The following is a 21,091-nucleotide window of genomic DNA, read 5'->3' on the forward strand; positions in this document are numbered from 1 at the left end:
ATTAAAATTCTTATTTTACCTTTATTTCCTTTCTCCTTCTTTCCTTAGATGTATTTGTTGTTCATTTTCATTGAGTTGAATACAAAGTTCATTTATTTTCAATCTTTTTTCTCCAGTTGCCTTTAAAACAATATATCCCTCTAATAATCTTTTTTTCCATGCCACAAGTTTTGAAAGAGTACTTTTATTGTTCAATTCTAAATATTTTATAATTTTCATTGAAATTTCTTATATAACTCATGAGAAAATAACCTTGTTTCCAAGGACAGCAGTGTAACAAAGTCAGAGCACTTGGTTTGAGTTTTATTGCCATATGCCAGCAATTCCAAATAATATCAGTGATAAAATACTCCAGCTTGAAACAATTTTTATTGGTCTACAGTCTATACAATTGCTATGGCTACCTCTGAGTTATAATATGTGTGTAATTTTCTGATTATTACATTGAGACAGTGAAGAGGAACTAAAAAGCCTCTTGATGAAAGTGAAAGAGGAGAGTGAAAAAGTTGGCTTAAAGCTCAACATTCAGAAAACTAAGATCATGGCATCTGGTCTCATCACTTTATGGCAAATACATGGGGAAACAGTGGCTGACTTTATTTTTGGGGGGCTCCAAAATCCCTGCAGATGGTGACTGCAGCCATGAAATTAAAAGACTCCTTGGAAGGAAAGTTATGACCAACCTAGATAGCATATTAAAAAAGCAGAGACATTACTTTGCCAACAAAGGTCCATCTAGTCAAGGCTATGGTTTTTCCAGTGGGCATGTATGGATATGAGAGTTGAACTGTGAAGAAAGCTGAGTCCCAAAGAATTGATGCTTTTGAACTGTGGTGTTGGAGAAGACTCCTGAGAGTCCCTTGGACTGCAAGGAAATCCAACCAGTCCATTCTAAAGATCAGTCCTGGGTGTTCATTGGAAGGAATGATGCTAAAGCTGAAACTCCAATATTTTGGCCATCTCAAGCGAAGAGTTGACTCACTGGAAAAGACTCTGATGCTGGGAGGGATTTGGGGCAGGAGGAGAAGGGGATGACAGAGGATGAGATGGCTGGATGGCATCACCGACTCGATGGATGTGAGTCTGAGTAAATTCTGGGAGTTGGTGATGGACAGGGAGGCCTGGCGTGCTGCAATTCATGGGGTTGCAAAGAGTCAGACACGACAGAGCAACTGAACTGAACTGAACTACCTATCCTTTCATAAACATTGTATTTGTCCCATACTCAGAACTTAATTCAGAGAAATCCCATACAATCCAGTCCCAACATCCAGACACCCTTGCCTTTGGAAGGTTAAATTAGTAACAGTTTTTGAATCAGTTCGTCTCCCTTGAAGAGATTTTTTTTTTTTTGGTCTTCAATATCCATTGGTCAAAGTATCCTAGTGTTTAAACAGTAGGTTCAATAAACAGTGGTAATTACAAAGATGAAGAAACAATTCACTCAGTCTTTATATGGCCACCCAGAGTTTTTGTTTGGGGTTAAATTTTAAAACAGTGAAACAGTGTGAACTTTGAGGTGTAATCTTTTTTGTAAGTGCAAATTTTAGTGTACATATGGAAACCTTTAATGAGTTTTAGTATCTTTACAATTAAAACTTTCTTTTTGAACTGTTTTAAAACTAAAGGACTGACCAAGAAAATAAAACATGACATTAATAGCACAATTGAGAAATTTTTCTTGGTGCAAAGTTTTAGATGAGGTTGATCAGAAATTAAAATAGTTGCAGTCTAAACAGAACTAAACAGTATACAGTAAAACATTTTTTAAATTGCTCCTCCATTTTTAAATTGTGAAGAGCAGCACACAGCAGTTGTAGAGAAGACTATCAGCTATGCAATGACAAAAATGTAAGATATGCATTTACACTGAATAATCAAATTTGAAGAATGCCAGGAAAGCAACAAAAAGATGTTGGTCTTAAATGATCAAAGAAATTAAAAGAGCAATGTTCAAATGCCTTGATCATCTTCACCATAAAAGGACCTTTGTTCTAAATCAATGGATCAAATAATGTCAATGTTCACCAGCACTGAGGTATCTGTTCTCATTTTTGCAAAAGAAAAATTTTGGAGGATTTTTATCAGATTTAAAAGGAATTTATCTTGAATTAAAACTCAATAAAGCTGTTTTTTTTGAAATAAGTGACTTTTTAATCCATCAATAGCAGGTTTTATAAATGCTCTACTTTTACACTAGGCTTTTCAGGCTTACTAGATTTCAAAATAAGCGGGAAAACAGAGCAAATGTATATTTTATTGGTATTTAGACCTATCATAGTTCAAATAAAATGGAATAGAGCAATTTATTTACTCTAATCAAATAAAACATATAAACAATTCATTTAAAGTCTCTGTTTTCCCATCATATGATTGTGTTCATGCAAATACAATCATCGCAGTCCTTCTAAGCCCATATAGTAGCACCACCTTTTATTGCAGTACTTGATGTGAATTTCATTGTCAAACATATCTGGCTTTAGCAATGTAAACATCTGCTACAAGTAAACTTTAAAAGGTAAAAGTGAATGATACTAATGAATAAATCAAAAGAGAACTGAGCATCATCACATGATAAAATTCAACAAAATATTAGATAATACTGTTTCAATAAGAACTACAACTGTTCACGAAATGGAAGCAAAAACAGAAAGTAGTGTGTAAACTCCCAAGAGTTTAAAATACTGAAGGATATAATATAAAACTTACCTCAGAAAAACAAAAGGAAATAACAAAAGCATGCAGTGAATATTAAATTTGGTTTAGAAGTTACAATAGTCTTTTTACTGCAAAGCCTTTCTAAAATGTACTGTGACGAAACTATTTCTTTTCTATTTCCCTTTATTAAAAAAAATATGTTTAATCACATAGTTGGGTCCTTTGTGGGAATTTCACATGTTATCAATTATGGAACTGTCATCCAAAAAAACTTTCATCTCTAAACTATTTTTTTCAAATGACGAAAAACATTAAATTATCTTCATGAAAATTACCATATATAAAGTCAAATAATTCCTAAACAAGTCATCATAAAAATAAATCTGCCTTAACAGAGTAAGTACAGAAGAAGTGTATACATAAGTGCTGAATATCATGGAAAAATATTCAATGAATAGGCAAAAATGTTCACATTTATCATTACTGTTGATGATTTTGTTTACTTTCTGGTTAAAATTAAGAAACAAGTTTTCAAAAAGTCAGAACATTCAGTGCCACTTGGAATTTGTCTGCAACATACAAATAAGTTATATCCCTGCAGTGCAAGGCAGACGCTATTTTTACTTTTTAACATAATTAAGTTATAAAGCATCACCAACTAGATGGGACATGAGTTTGAGTGAACTCTGGGAGTTGGTGATGGACAGGGAGGCCTGGCGTGCTGCGATTCTGGGGTCGCAAAGAGTCGGACACGACTGAGCGACTGAACTGAACTGAAGTTATAAAGACTTCAAATTTCTAAAACCAGTTATAATACTGTGGCAAGGAAAACAAATTTGTTCGTATTGCTCTTATACTCTAGCTTAATCTACAAACATGAACATTTTTCCAAATGCTGTCTCAAACCATACTAATACAAAAAGAGTCTACAGAGATCTGTTGATTTCCACAGATTAACTGAAAAGAAGAGAAAAAAGAAACAAATACTATTTCATCTTCTCAATCTTATTAAGTTCAGCACATCAAGCAGCACTTGACACAGCAAGTTTTTTCAAGTGATCCATAAACACTTGCAAACTAACATCATCTGTGAGAATCGGCGCTCCAGACTCCTAGAAGAAAACAAAGATATTCGCTATAATCAAAAACAAAGGATGATACCTTAAAATGTATAAGCAAATGTGTAAAAAAAAATAGACAAGGAAATCATTTTAAGCAGAATAATGTCTATGTTCTTGTATAATAAAGAATCTGACTGGTCTTTGTCCCAGATTCCTGAGGGGGGAGACTACATCCTTGGAATTACCTGACAGCAGCATCTGTTATTCATGAGCCCTTCAGATCACACTAGAGTTTATGCTGTGAGATGAGATGACTCAGGATAGGGACCAGTCACCAGAAAGATCAACCACGTAATTAGATGGCTGGGCATTAAGAGAGCCTGACCTCCAGGGAGGAAGGGATGGTGTGGGGGCAGTGGGGGGCTAGATTTTCAATCAATCATACAAAACAAAGGCAAAGGCAAAAAAAAAAAAAAACCCACTGGATACCAGAGCCAAGTGGAGATTCCTATTTGAGGAATAAATACATCAATACATCAGCTGGGAGGGTGACAAACCCCGATTCCATGGGAAAAGGAATTATCAGTTTTATAATAAAACTGTAATCATAAATATAGTTCTTTCCTGAGTTCTGTGAGTTGTTCTAGGGAATTTCCAAATCTGATGGGGGGTTGTGGGAACCCATCCTCTTATCTACCCCACCCACCCATCTCCCATCCGACCACTCTCCCTTTCTCACCACCCCCAAACACGAATTTGTAGCCAGCTGGTCGGAAACGTGCGTAACCTGGGATTCAACTTTCGGCTGGCATCTGAACAGGGTAGGTCTTGTTTGTGGACCATGTCCTTTGACTTTTGGGGTCTGCACTAACCCCAAGTGGTCAGAGTCAGATTTGTACTGCAATTCATCAATTGGCATTAAAATAGCTTTCACCATTACTATTCAACATAATTTTGAAAGTTTTGGCCACAGCAATCAGAGCAGAAAAGAAATAAAAGGAATCAAATTGGAAAAGAAGAAGTAAAGCTCTCACTATTTGCAGATGACATGATCCTCTACATAGAAAACCCTAAAGATTCCACCAGAAAATTACTAGAACTAATCAATGATTATAGTAAAGTTGCAGGATATAAAATCAACACACAGAAATCCTTGCATTCCTATACACTAATAATGAGAAAACAGAAAGAGAAATTAAGAAACAATTCCATTCACCATTGCAACGGAAAGAATAAAATACTTAGGAATATATCTACCTAAAGAAACTAAAGACCTATATATAGAAAACTATAAAACACTGGTGAAAGAAATCAAAAAGGACACTAATACATGGAGAAATATACCATGTTCATGGATTGGAAGAATCAATATAGTGAAAATGGTATACTACCCAAAGCAATTTATAGATTCAACGCAATCCCTATCAAGCTACCAACAGTATTCTTCACAGAGCTAGAACAAATAATTTCACAATTTGTATGGAAATACAAAAACCTCGAATAGCCAAAGCGATCTTGAGAAAGAAGAATGGAACTGGAGGAATCAACCTACCTGACTTCAGGCTCTACTACAAAGCCACAGTTATCAAGACAGTATGGTACTGGCACAAAGACGGAAATATAGATCAATGGAATAAAATAGAAAGCCCAGAGATAAATCCACGCACATATGGACACCTATCTTTGACAAAGGAGGCAAGAATATACAATGGATTAAAGACAATCTCTTTAACAAGTGGTGCTGGGAAATCTGGTCAAGCACTTGTAAAAGAATGAAACTAGAACACTTTCTAACACCATACACAAAAATCAACTCAAAGTGGATTAAAGATCTCAACATAAGACCAGAAACTATAAAACTCCTAGAGGAGAACATAGGCAAAACACTCTCTGACATACATCACAGCAGGATCCTCTATGACCCACTCCCAGAATATTGGAAATAAAAGCAAAAATAAACAAATGGGACCTAATTAACCTTAAAAGCTTCTGCACATCAAAGGAAACTATTAGCAAGGTGAAAAGACAGCCTTCAGAATGGGAGAAAATAATAGCAAATGAAGCAACTGACAAACAACTATTCTCAAAATATACAAGCAACTTCTACAGCTCAACTCCAGAAAATAAACGACCCAATCAAAAAATGGGCAAAGAACTAAATAGACATTTCTCCAAAGAAGACATACAGATGGCTAACAAACACAAGAAAAGATGCTCAACATCACTCATTATCAGAGAAATGCAAATCAAAACCACTATGAGGTACCATCTCACACCAGTCAGAATGGCTGTGATCCAAAAGTCTACAAATAATAAATGCTGGAGAGGGTGTGGAGAAAAGGGAACCCTCTTACACTGTTGGTGGGAATGCAAACTAGTACAGCCACTATGGAGAACAGTGTGGAGATTCCTTAAAAAACTGGAAATAGAACTGCCTTATGATCCAGCAATCCCACTGCTGGGCATACACTGAGGAAACCAGAAGGGAAAGAGACACGTGTACCCCAATGTTCACTGCAGCACTGTTTATAATAGCCAGGACATGGAAGCAACCTAGATGCCCATCAGCAGATGAATGGATAAGAAAGCTGTGGTACATATACACAATGGAGTATTACTCAGCCATTAAAAAGAATACATTTGAATCAGTTCTAATGAGGTGGATGAAACTGGAGCCTATTATACAGAGTGAAGTAAGCCAGAAGGAAAACATAAATACAGTATACTAATGCATATATGGAATTTAGAAAGATGGTAACAATAACCCGGTGTATGAGACAGCAAAAGAGACACTGATGTATAGAACAGTCTTATGGACTCTGTGGGAGAGGAGAGGGTGGGAAGATTTGGGAGAATGACATCGAAACATGTAAAATATCATGTAAGAAACGAGTTGCCAGTCCAGGTTCAATGCACGATACTGGATGCTTGGGCTAGTGCACTGGGACGACCCAGAGGATGGTATGGGGAGGGAGGAGGAGGAGGGTTCAGGATGGGGAACATGTATACCTGTGGCGGATTCATTTCGATATTTGGCAAAACTAATACAATTATGTAAAGTTTAAAAATAAAATAAAATTTAAAAAAAAAAACATAAAAAAAAAAAAATAGCTCCATATCCAATTTAGTCTTTCAAGTAGTAAAGTGTTCATTTGTCTTGAATGTATTGGTGCTTTTATCTCTACTAAGAAGTAAGCCTCCTTCATTGCTGCCTGTTTACTAAAATAAAATTTCAATTACATATATTTTGGCAGAACTGCCAGCTGGAAGGAAGAGAATTTATATCATGTTTTAAATAAAACACACATATATTTTCATTCAAGTCATTTTCTTTTTTTTTTTTTTCATTCAAGTCATTTTCATTGATTCTTGTGGGTTCTAAAGTTAGGAAAAATTCCTGACTTCTATTTTAATAAAAACTGTGTTGATGAAATGATCTTAATAATCCAATCCACTAATAATGAAATTTTATTGTAGCAAGAAAGTTTCCTGGAGTATTTTATATCTGGATTTTTAAATTCTTCACCTGATATCCACTTTCTTATTTAGAGGTATATATAAAAGCCTAAAATAAGGAAATTCAGTAATTTTCAGAGGATATCAGCAAATTAGTGGCAAACATGAGATAAGAATTCACAGCTCTTGTGGTTCTTCTCTGGCATAGCCACAGACATGCCATAACCTCTCCTGAAAAGGACAATCAATTTTATTATGTGTTTTCACAGGTGAATTCATAAGAACTTGAAAAACTACATGTTGAAGGGAGACAACAGCACTGGAATTAAGAGCTTAGAGACTGGAGCCAGGCAGACTGAGCTCAAATCCTGACTCTGCCGCTTACTGCCTATATGACTTTGAAGAAGTGACTTTAGCTCTTTGAGTCTTAGTTTCCTCATTTGTAAAATACAGATAAGAACAGAACCTATTGCACATGGCTGTCATACTGATTAAATGAGTTAAACTGTGTAAAGCAAATAGAACAATACCTGACACACGCAGGTGGCCTATAACATTAGTATCTATTTTAGAAAATCTATTCTTTTATAGGCTACATATATAGTTTTATTATATTTTATTCTATATTTTATTCTACATTCACAGTTAACATAGGAAGTAAGGTATCAAAAATGTGACTTAAACTAGTAATAAGCCAATAGCTCCTTTTTTTCTTCCTATACCTGATTTTTTTTCCACTTTACACATTCTCCACCTCAATTCACCCAATCCCAGATCTATTTCTCCTAGTAAAGACAAAATATATATGGGTTTTCTAATTTATATACTGTGACCTTATTTGAAATGATAAATACTAAATGCTCAACTCAATCTTATCAAAAATTTCCAGTTGACTGATCTCAATTTTTCAACTGTACCCTTTTTCTCTTTAACATACACACAGGATTGGGCAGAAAGGGCCACGTTTTATATCATTTAGCATATGAAGCACTACAGCATCGAGGCCTCCAGCACCATCACAGAAGCAGTGCTGCAGCGGCGCCCCCTTCAGGTCATCCGTGGATAATACTTATACTGGACTCTTGATTTCTGACAAAAAGAAAACTAAGGTATTAGATTTCATAATTTTTAGCAAAATGCTTGGGTATCATGTTAACTCCCTAAATTTCAATCATCAATTTAGCTTAATGGTTAAAAGTTCAGATTCTGGAGTTAGAATGACCTAGGATCAAATCCAAACCCTTGTCACAGTTTATGTGACTTGGGGAAAGTTAATCTATGTAAGCATCAATTTCCTCTTCTGAAAAATAAGATTAACCGTACTCACCTCACAAGTGTTTTAATAAATAAGAGTTTATGAAAATCTTAGTATAATGACTAAAACAGTGCAGATTCAGCTTATTATTATCTATAAAAATATTAACATAATTTCTCTTATAAAAGTCATATGTCAAGAAAAACCTTAGGCTCTTGGTTTCTTTCTTACTCCTAATTATCACATTTATTTAATTTTGACATTTCAAACACCATTACAAAAAAGGGATGCTTTCAAATTTAACAAAATATAAAGACTGAGAAACACTGATTTAAATACATCAGGCCAAAATTTCATTGTTTTTAGACACATGAACTAATTCAACACAGACTGAAAGATCTTTGAAATAGTTTTAAACCAATCTAAAAGGAGTTGTTTGTTTTGTTTTCATAAGATTCTATTCATAAAAGATAGGATCAAATGCCAGCTTGCCCCAAAGGTATAACTGTGACTAATTCTTCAATTTTCCTAAACCAGATGGCATTTCTGGAAAAGATTATTTTATTTTCTAAAATGTAATAATGAGAAGAAATCCAAACTGCTTTTAACTGCCTCTTTGAGGAAAAAACTTTATAAAATAACCTAAGGAGAGACAGACCTGATAATGTAATTAAAACCACCATATGTAAGGATATAATTTAACCGAATGATTGAAAATATTTAAACAAGGTTTTATCAAATGAATAAAAAGAACTCCTTTAATAACAACAAAGCATATTTAAGTTTCTCCAAAGACGATGCTTTCAAATTTGAATACATGGATGGGTGGATGGATAAATGAATGAGTGAATAAGATAAACAATACTGCATGTTTGTTCCTTGGCCTGGGATTTCCTTCTCCATCATATTCACCCAATGAAATGATCTCCCTCCTTCAGGGTCTGGCTTAAAAAATGTTAGGGCTCTTATTTATGCCTCTAATGTTCCTATTTCCAGGCAGTAATAATTAAGTTTCAGTTTAATTATTATAGGTTATATTATTATTGGTTTTCTTTCCTATCTTAAATATCTCTAGAGAGAGACTGTTTTCTCCAGTGATAACAAGGAAAACTAATAACTAATATTTACTGAGTATTACTGGGTATATCAAGTATGTGTCATTAAACTCTATAACAGATAAGGAAAAGAAGGCATAGGAAAGTTTAGTAACTTGCAGAATTTTCAACTATCAGCCCAGAACGACACATGGATTGATGCCTTTCTACCTCAATTCACCAATCTCAGATCTAGTTCTCCTAGACCAGACAAAATATATATGGGTCTTCTAATTTATATACTGTGATCTTATTTGAAATGATAAATACTAATGCTCAACTCAATCTTATCAAAAATTCCAGTTGATTGATCTCGATTCTTCAACTGTACCCTTTTTCTCTTTAAAAATACATCCATGATGGTTTTCCACCTCCATCTACCCATAGCTTAAAATAATATGACCTATGTGATGGATTCATTTTGATATTTGGCAAAACTAACACAATTATGTAAAGTTTAAAAATAAAATAAAAAAAAAAAAAATATGACCTATAATAATTAAACTGGAACTTAATTATTACTGCCTGGAAATAGGAACATCTGTGGACCCTCCCCATAAGCCCTAGTCGGCCACAGCCCCCGCCCTCAGGCATTGGTTTCTGACACTGAGACTGAAAGGGTCCCTTATATGCAGCCAGTTTCACTCATTTGTTCACCTAGTCCTTACGGGCAATTGATAAACGACCCCTGATGAATACTGTTTTAAAGTATCCTTTAACTTCCCCCTCATATTGATTATTTACTATTTTCATTAACTCTATTTATTGGTGCTATATTTTCTATATTCTTGTGGTTTTCTTTTCTTAAATAAGTTCCTTTTACCTTGTGGGATCCAGAACCAAAACCAATACTCAACCGACTAAAGTATAAGAAAGGCTAACTCATGGACATCCTGTAGCCCAAAGTTCCACATCACAGGATTATACTTGGCTTTTTGTCTCCCCCCCACTCCCTACCAAGTGGAAGATGGTGAGGGATGATATTGAAAATCTATATGTACATGTATTATGTGGAGACAAATTTTTCTCACACATGCTATGTACTCCTTGAACAATTTCCAGGAGTAAGTTCCTTTCCTTGCTATAAAAAAAAAAAAAAAAAAAAACCTCCTCACTTTTCAGGACTTTTAGACCATGGACTCAATTTATCTATCTATTTCACAAAAGCTTTGTAACTCCTAAAGCATCTCCACAGATTCCCCTACTCTAATCTCTGTTGTCCTGTCCAGATGTATTATAGTCAATATGTGCTAATGTTTAAGGTACTGTGGAAAGTCAAAAATGAAAGTGACACAGTTATTACCCTCAAGTAATTTATATTCTAACAGGAAAAATAAGTGCCATCAGAAATGGATGGGGAAAGAGAAGGGGAATGAAGGGTCAGGGATATTCCACAATATCCAGTCATACAACCACAGAAAAAGTTTCATGGAGTCAGTAAACTTTTAAAACTGAGCCTTGAGGGATGGCTGCTCTGTAAGTTACATGCTCAGTATACTCAGAGTGCAGTAGGAAGGCCAGTTTGATTAAAAAGACTAAATAGTAGCTAAAAGTGGGCAAAGCTATGTGGAGCACACTACAAAGGACCCTCAATAGCAATACAGAGCTTTTAGTAACTCAATAGGGGGTTATTAAAGATTTCCATGCAGTGCTTTGACTTAGAACTGTTTTAGGGAGACCACTCTGATCAGCGCCAAAATGGGAAGAAACAGCTGAAGCGGTGCCAGCAGGTAATTCCAACAGTCTATGTGAAGACTAACAGGGCCTAATCTTGATTAGCGACAGGGAAAGGAGGGAACGGCCAGGGAAAATAAGTCAATGATTAGGGGCAGAAGAGAGAAAATGTACATGACTAAAGTTCCAAGCCCTGGCAACTGAGAGAATGGTGGGCTCCTCTGTAAAAAACCTGCAAGTCAGTAAGTACAAGACGGTATGAGAGAGCTCAAGTTGGGGCATGCTGCTTATGAAATGTCTACAGGAAACTCAAGTGCTCTGCACCTGGTGGTTATAAACTCCAGTCTGCAGGTCACTGTGAAGCCAAAGCAAAGATGGAGACTTACAAGTTAGACTCAAATGAAAGCTGAAGCCACAAGAATGGATACAATCACCCAGAAAAAATTCTCTAAAATGTAGAGAATTCAAGGCAAACTTTTGAGGCACCTCTATATTCAAAGGGCTTCCCCCATAGCTCAGTTGGTAAAGAATCTGCCTGCAATGCAGGAGACCCTGGTTTGATTCCTGGGTTGGGAAGTTCCCCTGGAGAAGGGATAGGCTACCCACTCCAGTATTCTTTGGCTTCCCTGGTGGCTCAGCTGGTAAAAGAATCTGCCTGCAATGGGGGAGACCTGAGTTCGATCCCTGGGTTGGGAAGATCCCCTGCAAAAGGGAAAAGCTACCCACTTCAGTATTCTGACCTGGAGAATTCCATGGACTGTAAAGTCCATGGGGTCACAAAGAGTCGGACACAACTGAGTAACTTTCACTCACTTACTCACTATATTCAAAGAAAAAGGCCTGAATTCCAATTATTGCTTTATTTCTCTTCTAACTAGCCTGGGCCCCATAGTCAATTGTTTAACAATGCTCTCAAATATTCTACTCTCTTTGCTGTGTCCATCTTTCTTACCTCTAGTTCTAAATTAGCCCCAGTTCTTTCATCTTTGATGCAATGCCTAACTACACAGCATGGCTAAAGAACATTACGGAACCATGCTCAAGAAACTGTTGGTAAATAAAATGGACCCTCAACACTGCTGTAAGTCTTTTACTCACCCTCTATTGCTTTCTTATATTCTTTATAGCTGTTTTTAACCTGTTCTGTTGGAGAAGGCAATGGCACCCCACTCCGGTACCTTTGCCTGGAAAATCCCATGGATGGAGGAGCCTGGTGGGCTGCAGTCCATGGGGTCGCTAAGAGTCGGACACGACTGAGTGACTTCACTTTCACTTTTCACTTTCCTGCGTTGGAGAAGGAAATGGCAACCCACTCCAGTGTTCTTGCCTGGAGAATCCCAAGGACAGGGGAGCCTGGTGGGCTGCTGTCTATGGGGTCACACAGAGTGGGACACGACTGAAGCGACTTAGCAGCAGCAGCAGCAACCTGTTCTGTTATCTAGTCCTTCACCCCAGCATTTCTCACTCTAGCAATAATCCATTACTGAAAAGAAACAGGCTTCTCCAATGAGAGTTTTTCTCTCCACCTCAAAATCTTTCTGTCTTCACCCTTCTTCTCACTCTTTGCTTTTGCAGAAAGAAATGTCCTGCCTCCCTACCAGTGCTTAAACTCCACATAATGCGATCACACTGTCTCTTTCTGAGGATCTTAAACATCTATACAGTGTCCTTCTGGGTCTCCCCGACGTTAGCTCCTTACACTTAGCCTACAAGTAAGTTTTGTGCCCTTACTCTAATAACAATCATCCTTCTACTATTCATTCAGGCTAAATTTGCAAAAGAACCATTTATACTTAATGATCTCCACTTCTTCACCACTCATTAATTCTTTAATAATCTATCCTCTACACAATGACTATATTAAAACTGCTTAGCAAGGGCACAAATAACCGCCTAGTCCTCAAACCAAGTATCTGCAGCATCTCAGTATTTGTTACTCCCTTCTTCTTCCTTCTATAAAGTTCTCCCTACACTTAGGACACGGTGTTCCTCTCTTTTTCCTTCCACTTCTCTGATTACGTATAAAATACTCCTAGCACTTGTACTTCCTCAAGGTTCTGTCTCATCCTTCTTTGCCTCTGTAGTCTCTCCTTGGACAACCATCCACTGTGATGGCTTTCAGTATCACTTGTCTAATCCTTGCCCTGACCACCAAACCCAAGTTTTCAACAGCCTGCTCATTTGGGCATCTAGATGGTATCTCAAACTCAAGGTCTAAAACGTTGTCTTTTCACTCTCATTCCTACTGGCACACGTTCTCCTCAGTTACCCAGGCTCAGAGCGCCTTACTCCCTTGTTCCTCCCCTCAACTATTTTTCAAAAATTCAAACCTTAGGAAAAAAGTACAATGAATACCAACATAGCACTGAACTTAAAATCAATGATGAACATTTTGCCACATTTTATGTTTGTATCTATTTTTTCTTTTCTTTTTCTTCTTGTTGAATCATTTTTTCAAGCTGAAGACATCACATTTTATCCCCGAACACTTTAGGATATATCTCCCAAGATCAAGGACAATTGCCTACATAACCACAACACCATTATTACTCTTAAGAAATTTATTACTATACTAGTATCTGACATACAGTCTATATATTTCACAAATCATCCCAATTATGTTCTTTATAAGCTGTTTGCTCTAATCCAGAATCCAATCAGAATTCAGATTTTGTATACAGCTGTCTGGCCCCAGAGTAAGTTTTACTTTCCTGCAACTGCTAATCAAATCTCACTGAGTCTCCTCTCGAAATATAACTCAAATCTATTCCTTTTCACCATCTCATCTTCTTTCTCTCTCACTTGGATTACTTCAGCAGAAACAGTTCCAACTTACAGACTGCTTCCAATTAATCTTAAGATTCAACTGTATTATCCAAGAGTCAGAATTGGCTCTCTGGCCAAAAACCTTCAATGACATTCCATAACTTAGCAAATAAAAACTCAGCTCCTCAGTCCTCAGCCTGGTACTCAAGAGCCTCCATAACTAACTGTACAATTACATTTCCAGTTTATTGTTCTACTATTCATCCTGACATATACTCTTTATCCTAGTCCATACTGTCGTCTACCTAGAATTCCGTTCCTCACATAATTTCTACTTATTGGAGTCATAAGCACTCTAAAGGAAATATCTCTTCTTCTGCCATCATGCGACCCTTTTCCCTCCTTCTCCTCTATCCCCCCGTAACACTTTAAATTTTCCTAAAAGCATACAACCCAATCTGCCTTGTATTTTTAATGACTTAGGTATGTGCTTTATTTCTAATACTAGACTACAAGCTCTTCAAAGGCAGGGATGATAGCTGGGATCCTGAAGTACCAATGCAGAGTCCTGCAGATTGGACACTTGATAAGTGGTGATATAGTGCAGCAGCAGCAGCAGTGTATCAAGAGAGAGAATTTCTACCAAATTAAAATACATTAATAATGATGTCCAGGCCTCCAGCCTCTCTTGTTCAACCACAATCCCTGACCACTCCCTGCGTACTGTGGCCTTTTGTGGTTCTCAGCCTAGCATTAAGTCTGAATCATCACCTTCTAGTTCATTTACTATACACTTTATTGCTTTTTGTCTCAAGGGAAACATGATAAGCCTGAAATATGAAAGGGTTCTACATATTTGATATAATCACTTTTGTATTTTCTGTGGTGCCACCAAATGTTAATTCTATTTTCACCTCTTTTTTTTATTACTTTTCCAGCAGAAACCATTACCAAAAACAAAGGCAAAAAACGTAGCTTTCACTAAAATAACGAACTATAAAAAACACAAAGAAATAATTTCCACGGTCTGCTATTTACACTTACCTGTCCCCAGGCATACATATTATTATGAGTCTGTGAGGGGTTAACTTTTGAAAGCAGGAAACGAGCCTTAAAAGCAAAGAAGAAATAATATTATCCATCAAATATAAGATTTGGTCAATATAGGCTAAACAAATACATTATGCCATATAAAATCAATTCTATTTAATATATTTTCATAAAATTAATTTTATTAAAATGAAACTTTAAAAAAATGAGATAAATCTTGAAATACATAGACCACTATATGTTACAAATAAGTGTAACCTCTCCAAATCATACATACATAATAACATTTACAGTAACAAATACAAATTGTAGAATTCAAAACTCAGCATATAAAGAGTATGTGTGCAACAATTATGACAAAGTTAGTGTGACATTTACCAAACACCTGGTCTGAAACATCAACAAAGGTTCAAAGTCTCCAAAGGTTCAAAGTCTCTACATTTTCTTTCACTTTAAACAATGACTCTCAAACCTTTTCAAACTATAGGCTATTCCATGACAGCACTTGCCCAACATTTTGCCCATCTATCCACTATGCCTTATCATCATGAAATAATAACCAGAATTGAAAAGGAATACAGCACTACATGTGGTGAGACATCAATGAGAGAACAATTCATAAATTATTATTTCACATTAAAAGAACAAGACAGTCCTATCATTTGAAATTTAGTACCATACAAAATCTTTTCTACTTCTAAAGAATATCTTGGAGAAGGCAATGGCACCCCACTCCAGTACTCTTGCCTGGAAAATCCCACTCCAGTACTCTTGCCTGGAAAATCCCATGGATGGAGGAGCCTGGTAGGCTGCAGTCCATGGGGTCATTGAGCAACCTCTGAGCGACCTCACTTTCACTTTTCACTTTCATGCATTGGAGAAGGAAATGGCAACCCACTCCAGTGTTCATGCCTGGAGAATCCCAGGGACGGGGTAGCCTGGTGGGCTGCTGTCTATGGGGTCACACAGAGTTGGACACAACAGAAGCGACTTAGCAGCAGCTGCAGCAGCATAGAACATCTGGATTCAAATCCCAATTCCTCCATTTACAGTTTTCCTTGGCCACAAGTAACCTAAGTCTCAGTTTTATTATCCGTAAAATGGAAACAATAATAGGACTGCTAGAGAATCAAATGAGAGAAGTTATGTAAAATGTTAACAGCTTTGCAAATTCTCAATAGGGTATAGTAGCTCCTATTATAAATATAGTAAAACCCTAATAATAATTGCTATTATTTCTGAATAATAGTTACTGATATCTACTACCTACTTTGTAATACTGTGCTAGGCACTAGGGATACATCAATAAACAAAGCAAGGTCTGTACTTTCTAGGAACAAGTGAAAAAATAACCTATAATTAATTTATATACCTCTAATAAGAATTTAAAAGCAGCAGTAAAAGTTATTCAAGAGTTGGGCTTTCCACAGATGGCTAACAAACACATGAAAAGATGCTCAACATCACTCATTATCAGAGAAATGCAAATCAAAACCACTATGAGGTATTCACGCCAGTCAGAATGGCTGTGATCCAAAAGTCTACAAGCAATAAATGCTGGAGAGGATGTGGAGAAAAGGGAACCCTCTTACACTGTTGGTGGGAATGCAAACTAGTACAGCCACTATGGAGAACAGTGTGGAGATTCCTTAAAAAACTGGAAATAGAACTGCCACACGACCCAGCAATCCCACTGCTGGGTATACACACGGAGGAAACCAGAATTGAAAGAGACATGTGTACCCCAATGTTCACTGTAGCATTGTTTATAATAGCCAGGACATGGAAGCAACCTAGATGTCCATCAGCAGACGAATGGATAAGAAAGCTGTGGTACATATACACAATAGAGTATTACTCAGCCATTAAAAAGAATACATTTGAATCAGTTCTAATGAGGTGGATGCAACTGGAGCCTATTATACAGAGTGAAGTAAGCCAGAAAGAAAAACACCAATACAGTATACTAACGCATATATATGGAATTTAGAAAAATGGTAATGACAACCCTATATGCGAGACAGCAAAAGAGACACAGATGTATAGAACAGTCTTTTGGACTCTGTGGGAGAGGGAGGGGGGGATGATTTGGGAGAATGGCATTAAAACATGTATAATATCTTATAAGAAACGAATCGCCAGTCCAGGTTCAATGCAGGATACAGGAAGCTTGGAGCTGGTGCACTGGGATGACCCAGAGGGATGGTATGGGGAGGGAGGTGGGAGGGGGTTCAGGATAGGGAACACGTGTACACTCGTGGTGGATGCATGTTGATGTATGGCAAAACCAATACAATATTGTAAAGTAAAAAATAATAATAATAAAAAAGAAAAAAGAAAAAGGAAATGAATTTTCAAAAATAAATAAATAAAATAAAATACTAAAAAAAAAAGAGTTGGGCTTTCCTAGTGGCTCAGTGGTAAAGAATCTACCTGCCAGTGCAGGAGACACGGGTTCAATCCCCAGTTTGGGAAGATCTCACATGCCACGGAGCAACTAAGCCCGCGTGCTACAACTGTTAAGCCTGTGCTCTAAAAGCTGGGAGCCACAACTAAACCCATGTGCCACAACTACTACAGCCTGCACACCCTAGAGCCCGTGCTCCCCAGCAAGAGAAGCCCCCTCAGTGAGAAGCCTGCGCGCCAAACCACAGAGTAGTACCCGCTCACTACAACTAGGAAAAAGCCTGTGCAGCAACAAAGACCCAGTGTGGCCAAAAATAATAAACAAAAAAAATTTTTTTTAAAAACAGAAAGAAAAAAAAAAAGTGTATGTTATGGGGTCCTAATTGAGTCTTCTGTAAGGCCAAAAAAGGCTATATGTACGTTATTTAACCCCAATAACTCTAAAAATTACACACCTTTTTATAATGCCATAATGCTTTCCTATTACATGACATTTTCTAGAAAAGTGAAATGATAGAATAAGGAAAACAAAAATTATGTTACCATAAACTTCATATTCATAGACTTTGTCAGTAAACAAAGAGATCTGAGAAAAGTACACTAAATTATTTCCTAAGTTGTTCATATCTACTTGCTCAACTAAAGCTGGCTTATCACCAAAACACCACCCTGGCTCTTGACTAGAGCTGAGCTGGAGGAAGAAGATGGGAGAAACCACCACCTGTAGTCAGCTAGTCAATGATCTTACTGCTCTGCTCTCAAAACTAAGGCAAGAACGAAGCATACCTTCCTCTGGAAACCATCTGCCCATCTCCTTCCTTTTCATTTGCCTGGTGAAGCAGTCTATTCAAACTAATGTCAGAAGGCAAACAGGAACAACTCATTGTCAAATCATCAACACACATGCAAACAAATGAAGAGCATTACCTGACTGCCCCCGTGTTCCGTGTCAATGTACCTCGGCATTGGAAACCTAGAGTGAAGGATTTCCTGGGCGTCATCCACTGGGGCTTGCAGAAGGTGGCGGAAATTTTCATATTCTGGCATGTCCTGGTATCCTGACTTGCGCCACTGAGCTATGGTCTAATTTTAAAACAATTAAAGGAATTATTACTTTTTTTCTTGCCTAACCAAATATTTGTTTTTCAAATGAAAACAATCATCAGAAAATAAGAAAATCATAGACTATTATCCCATTTATTTTTAAGTTACTAATTTTTTAAAGTTACAATACTAATTTCAGTATTCTTGCGTAAACAGATGCAAAATTAGGATATTTCTTCTTTAAAAGTAAAAAGAAATAATAATGAAAAAATTTAAAACACTACACTTATCATATTAAAGTTAGATAAAAGGTATCCCTGGGCTTCCCAGGTGGCTCAGTGGTAAAGAATCCACAAACCAATGCAGGAGACAAAGGTTCAGTCCGTGGGTCGGGAAGATCCCATGGAGAAGGAAACAGCAACTCACTCTAGAATTGTTGCCTGGAGAATTCCAAGGACAGAGGAGCCTGGTGGGCTATATAGGCCATGGGGTCGTCAAGAGTCAGACATGACTTAGCGACTGAACAACAACAACAAAAAGGTATCTACCTAAGCTTATGATAAATAAAGGGGATTTTTGGTACAGAAGATTTCCTGGAGACTTCAAAATTAATTACCTCTTATATTATGAATCTTTACCAATGGAGTTACATTCTCACAAGATACATAAAGGTAAAAACTTTAATAATAATAGCAATAATATTATAAAGATAATACACCTATAAAAGAGCATCTGAATCAATATTCTTAAGGTAAAAATATTGATTTTATTAATCAACTTTTATTAAGGTAAATGACTCCAAAACACCATTTAATTAAATCATCCAAAGATTTAACCTGGCTTGATTTCTAAGTTAACTGAATCAATCAATGTATATCTTTATATCTCTATATTTAACAGAGGAACAGTCATCTGAATTTCTGATTTCTCATTTATGCATGTTAACAAGCTATTTGAAGAAATAAAACTATTGAAAGACAAAAGAAATAATCAAAAACCTAGCTCTGTCACAGAGCTAGTATCACAGGCATTATTCTTAAAAGTTTATAACAGCCAGGACATGGAAGCAACCTAGATGTCCATCAGCAGATGAATGGATAAGAAAGCTATGGTACATATGCACAATGGAGTATTACTCAGCCATTAAAAAGAATACATTTGAATCAGTTCTAATGAGGTGGATGAAACTGGAGCCTATTATACAGAGTGAAGTAAGCCAGAAAGAAAAACACCAATACAGTATACTAACGCATATATATGGAATTTAGAAAGATGTTAACAATAACCGTGTATACGAGACAGCAAAAGAGACACTGATGTATAGAACAGTCTTTTGGACTCTGTGGGAGAGGGAGAGGGTGGGATGATTTGGGAGAATGGCACTGAAATACGTATAATGTCATATATGGAACGAGTCGCCAGTCCAGGTTCGATGCACGATACTGGATGCTTGGGGCTGGTGCACTGGAATGACCCAGAGGGATGGTATGGGGAGGGAGGAGGGAGGAGGGTTCAGGATGGGGAACACAGGTATACCTGTGGCAGATTCATTTTGATATTTGGCAAAACTAATACAATATTGTAAAGTTTAAAAATAAAATAAAATAAAAATTAAAAAAATTTAACCCCCCCCCCAAAAAAGTTAAATAGCTCTAGTAACTGGTAACAGTTAAAAATAATAATCAATAGGTCTTTAAAAGTCCCATATATTTAAAGTGATATTTCGAATAAGATCTTCCCTGAGTGCATGCGCGCCAAGTCGCTTCAGTGGCATCTGACTCTTAGCAACCTTGTGGACTGCAGACCACCAGGCTCCTCTGTCCATGGGATTCTCCAGGCAAGACTACTGGAGTGGATTGCTTTGCCTTCCTCCAGGGCATCTTCCTAACCCAGGGATCAAACCCTGGGTTATGTCTCCTATGTCTCCTGCACTGGCAGGTGGCTTCTTTACCACTAGCACCACCTGGAAAGCCCCTTCCCTATTACAGTGCAAATCTAAAATCATTTACAGTTATAACACTGGAAAAATATATCTGCACAAGTTACCTGAACACTAGACTATAAGCTTGAGTATAAGTTTATGAAAAAGATCTGTATTTCTCAAAGCATCTAGATTTCACTGCTTTCCACACAGAGGAAGCACTTAAATACTGCCTGAATGAATAAATATAGGAATGAACAGAGTTATGCTAAATAACCTAGATTAACTCAATTGCTACTCAAATAGTCTGCTCTTTTCATTTACCTATCAAATTAAGTCATAAATTTTAATTAGCTTGTGCTTTAAATGAATCTTTAAGATCAACTGAAATATTTTTTTTTTACTTTAAATACTTCGTGTGGAATATTTGGGGGGTGGGGATGGGGTCTGTGTCGGGTTTTAGTTGCACCATGCAGGCTCTAGCTCCCTGACCAGGGATAAAACCTAGCCCCCTGCATTGGGAGTATGGAATCTTAACCACTGGACCACCAGGGAAGTCCCAGAATACTTTTTAAATGGATACATGAAGTAACAAAAAGGAAAGCCCGCCTACTGACTTTTCCCTTCTTAGTGTCTTCAGGTAAAACCCAAAGGTATGATATGCTCACTCTTTCACAGCTATGCTTTGTATAAAATTCACTTCTCC

At 36.9% G+C, this 21,091-nt stretch overlaps 1 protein-coding gene and 1 long non-coding RNA gene across 3 annotated transcripts in view; one reads left to right on the forward strand and one right to left on the reverse strand.

Moving 5' to 3' along the window:
• Window positions 1-21,091, forward strand: part of LOC133234446 (uncharacterized) — a 45,274-nt gene that overhangs the window by 20,601 nt on the left and 3,582 nt on the right. The window contains exon 2 of the long non-coding RNA XR_009732140.1: window positions 8,119-8,284. This is a non-coding gene — a long non-coding RNA (uncharacterized LOC133234446). The remainder of the gene's footprint in view (window positions 1-8,118; window positions 8,285-21,091) is intronic.
• The window catches only part of SEC23A (SEC23 homolog A, COPII coat complex component), a 77,285-nt gene continuing 58,324 nt past the window's right edge, over window positions 2,131-21,091 (reverse strand). For both annotated transcript variants that reach the window (XM_061394971.1, XM_061394970.1), the window contains 3 exons: window positions 18,348-18,503; window positions 15,009-15,074; window positions 2,131-3,770 (listed from right to left, as the gene is read on the reverse strand). In XM_061394971.1, the coding sequence (XP_061250955.1) occupies window positions 3,681-3,770; window positions 15,009-15,074; window positions 18,348-18,503 (312 nt within the window). In that variant the 3' untranslated portion in view covers window positions 2,131-3,680. The remainder of the gene's footprint in view (window positions 3,771-15,008; window positions 15,075-18,347; window positions 18,504-21,091) is intronic.

The sequence above is a fragment of the Bos javanicus genome, chromosome 21 (assembly GCF_032452875.1).
Source record: "Bos javanicus breed banteng chromosome 21, ARS-OSU_banteng_1.0, whole genome shotgun sequence".
Lineage (NCBI taxonomy): Eukaryota > Metazoa > Chordata > Mammalia > Artiodactyla > Bovidae > Bos > Bos javanicus.